The sequence below is a fragment of the Trichosurus vulpecula genome, chromosome 2 (genome assembly GCF_011100635.1).
Source record: "Trichosurus vulpecula isolate mTriVul1 chromosome 2, mTriVul1.pri, whole genome shotgun sequence".
NCBI lineage: Eukaryota > Metazoa > Chordata > Mammalia > Diprotodontia > Phalangeridae > Trichosurus > Trichosurus vulpecula.
This window is the reverse complement of record NC_050574.1, coordinates 85,700,832-85,703,579: the sequence shown is the minus strand read 5'-3', so window position 1 is coordinate 85,703,579 and position 2,748 is coordinate 85,700,832. Positions and strand designations below refer to the sequence as shown.

At 39.2% G+C, this 2,748-nt stretch overlaps 1 protein-coding gene across 1 annotated transcript; it reads right to left on the bottom strand.

Moving 5' to 3' along the window:
* Positions 1-1,063: 1,063 nt before the first annotated feature.
* On the bottom strand, positions 1,064-2,008 carry LOC118836589 (olfactory receptor 52K2-like). The gene has a single exon (XM_036743834.1). It carries the CDS (start codon positions 2,006-2,008, stop codon positions 1,064-1,066), a length of 945 nt encoding a protein of 314 aa, XP_036599729.1.
* Between the last annotated feature and the right edge of the window lie 740 nt (positions 2,009-2,748).

The following is a 2,748-nucleotide window of genomic DNA, read 5'->3' as shown; positions in this document are numbered from 1 at the left end:
ACAATCATGCTTCTCTGTAGCCTCCTGGTTACTCTTTCAAGGCGTACTTATTGGGCCTGGAAGCTTTTGATCAATATATCAAAATGGGGATGCTGGTTCATGGGTTGGTTACTGTGGAGCCTAAATATATGTTTTGATTCTTCTGCCTTCTACTTTGAGAGCTTCTTATATCCGGTGGTTCCAAACCCTTCGGACATGTTTATGATCCTCTTTGAGATTATAAACTCTGCCCTCCTAATACAGATATTATAATAGGTGTGTTTAAAAAAAAGTTGAATAGAAGGCACATCGGAACTTGTGTCAGAAGATGAGGGTTCAAAAAATTCCCATAACTCCAACATCATGACCAGTGCTAGGTACATAGTAGACACTTAAGAAATGTTTAATTATCAATGTCTTCTATAAGTATTTAACAGATTCCTAAATGTTAAAAAAATTAATTTGTCTTCTCCTATCATAGAATAAAAGGAATAATACATAGGAGATAGGGAGAGGCAGATTTCAACATGATGTGAAGAAATACTGTATATGTATGTATGTACATATGTGTGTATATATGTATGTATATAGATATTGATGTCTGTGTATATGTGTACGTATATGTGTGTCTGCATGTGTGTGTCTGTAATCAGCTACTTCTATATATAATTGGTTCCTCATCATGAAATGTCACATATTATAGTCGTGCTTTAAGTCTTGCCTCTGATATATACTGAGCATGTGATCTGGGTCATGCCATTTATTCTCTCTGTGCCCAAGATGACTCTTTAAAATGATATGTTGTAGACCATTTCTGATCAGCATTAGTCAAGAAAATATCTTTATTACCAGTTCACTGTGTCAATTAAATAAGAGTTTTTGTTTCCTCCAAAACGTGCCTTCTAAGTTGGCAGGTTCCCAGATTAAAAAGTCTCATGAGATCAACCCAACCAATCATGGTACATTTTTCATGAACGGGGGGGGGGGGGGGAATAACTAATGGAAACTGTGAAGGACATGCCCATATGAGATTTTATTCTTTTGTCCATATTGACTCCCCCAGAGACTGAATATATTATACCCTTTACAACTTTGGAGGACTTAGAATTTGGAGGAATCTTTCCCGTATCCTCTTTGTCATTACTCCATAGATTATGGGATTCAACATAGGTGGAACTAAGAGGTAAATATTAGCCACAAAGATGTGGACATGGGGAGGAACATGGTGACCAAATCTATGAGTGAGGAAGGAGAAGAAAGCTGGAGTATATCCAACTAAGATGGCACAGATATGAGATCCACAGGTGCCCAATGCCTTAAGCCGGGCAGCATTTGAGGGGAGGCAGAAGACGGCATATAGAATAAAAACATAAGAACAAATTATTAACATAAAGTCCAGACCACCAGTAAGAAAAGCAACCATTAGGCTATAAGCTCTGCGTACTCTGGTTGGGGCACAGGCCAACTTAATCAGGGCCATGAATTCACAGTAAGTGTGAGAAATGATGTTGGTCCTGCAATATGGAAGCCACTTCAGGAGAAAGGGATGAGGGCTGAAAAACACAGCTCCTCGGAGGACAACAGCCAACCCAATTCCCATAATGACCTTATGAGTCAAGATAGTTGAGTGTCTCAAGGGTTTGCAAATGGCCACATAACGGTCAAAGGCCATTGCTAAGATGAAACCAGATGCCATGCTGGACATCGAATGGATCAGGAACACTTGTGTGAGACAGGCTTTAAAGGAGATTTCTCTGTCTTTGAACCAGAAAAGGCTGAGGAGCTTTGGCATGGCAGTGGTGCAAATAATCATGTCAGCAGCTGCCAGCATGCAGAAGAAAAGATACATTGGCTCATGAAGCCTGGGGTCAGTCTTGATGATGAACAAAAGAGACAAGTTTCCCAAAAGAGCCAACATGTATACAAAGCAGAAGGGAATGGAGATCCAGATGTGGAGAGTTTCCAGCCCTGGGATGCCAATTAGAATGAAGGTGGCAGGATGTAAATTGGTCCAATTCAAACCTGACATGGTGGGGGCTGCCAGTTGATTTTGGTTTAAGGTAGGCTCTTCATGTAACTTTAAAATAAAAAGAAAGTTGAAGAACAGGTCAATTTACAAAGAAGCATCATTCAAGGAACTGAGAGCTTAGCAAATAGCTATTGATCAAGTCATCTAACATCTATCTACCATCTACATATGTATACACACATATGTGTATATATGTATGTATCTCTGTGTATCTCTAATGTAGCTGTCATGTTTCTCATTATGAACAATTTATCATCTATCCTTTATCTATTTACCATCCCTCAGTCATTTATCAATTACCCATCTATATATCATGACGTCAAGCAGCGACTTGGGTTCAGAAATTTATAGGGAATGGGTACTCTGGAAGCTGAAATAAATCAGACCTTTATTGTGCATTGCAGCAAACAGGCAAATAAATGGATAAACACGAACATTCTATAACACCACAAACTGGGAGATCTTTCTCTCCATAGATACAAGAAACACATCCAGCAGAATGTGGAGGGTGATGTGTCCAGTAGGAAAGATGATCAAAGGTGGTGTTTGGAGGGAAAAATATATGTGATAAGGATGGGCTTGGTTGAGAAAAGGTAATTGGTGCCAGATATGAGACGGAGAGTTCTTAATAAGAGACAATTGTGATGCAAAAATTCTTGAAGTCAATTATTGATTGCAGCGTTAGGTGAAGCTTGAGTAGGAAGATTTCTTTATTGGGACCACAAGATGAGGGACGATAT

Coding starts and splice junctions, on each gene's coding strand:
- LOC118836589 (XM_036743834.1), bottom strand. CDS start 2,008: ATGTCAGGTTTGAATTGGACCAATTTACATCCTGCCACCTTCATTCTA.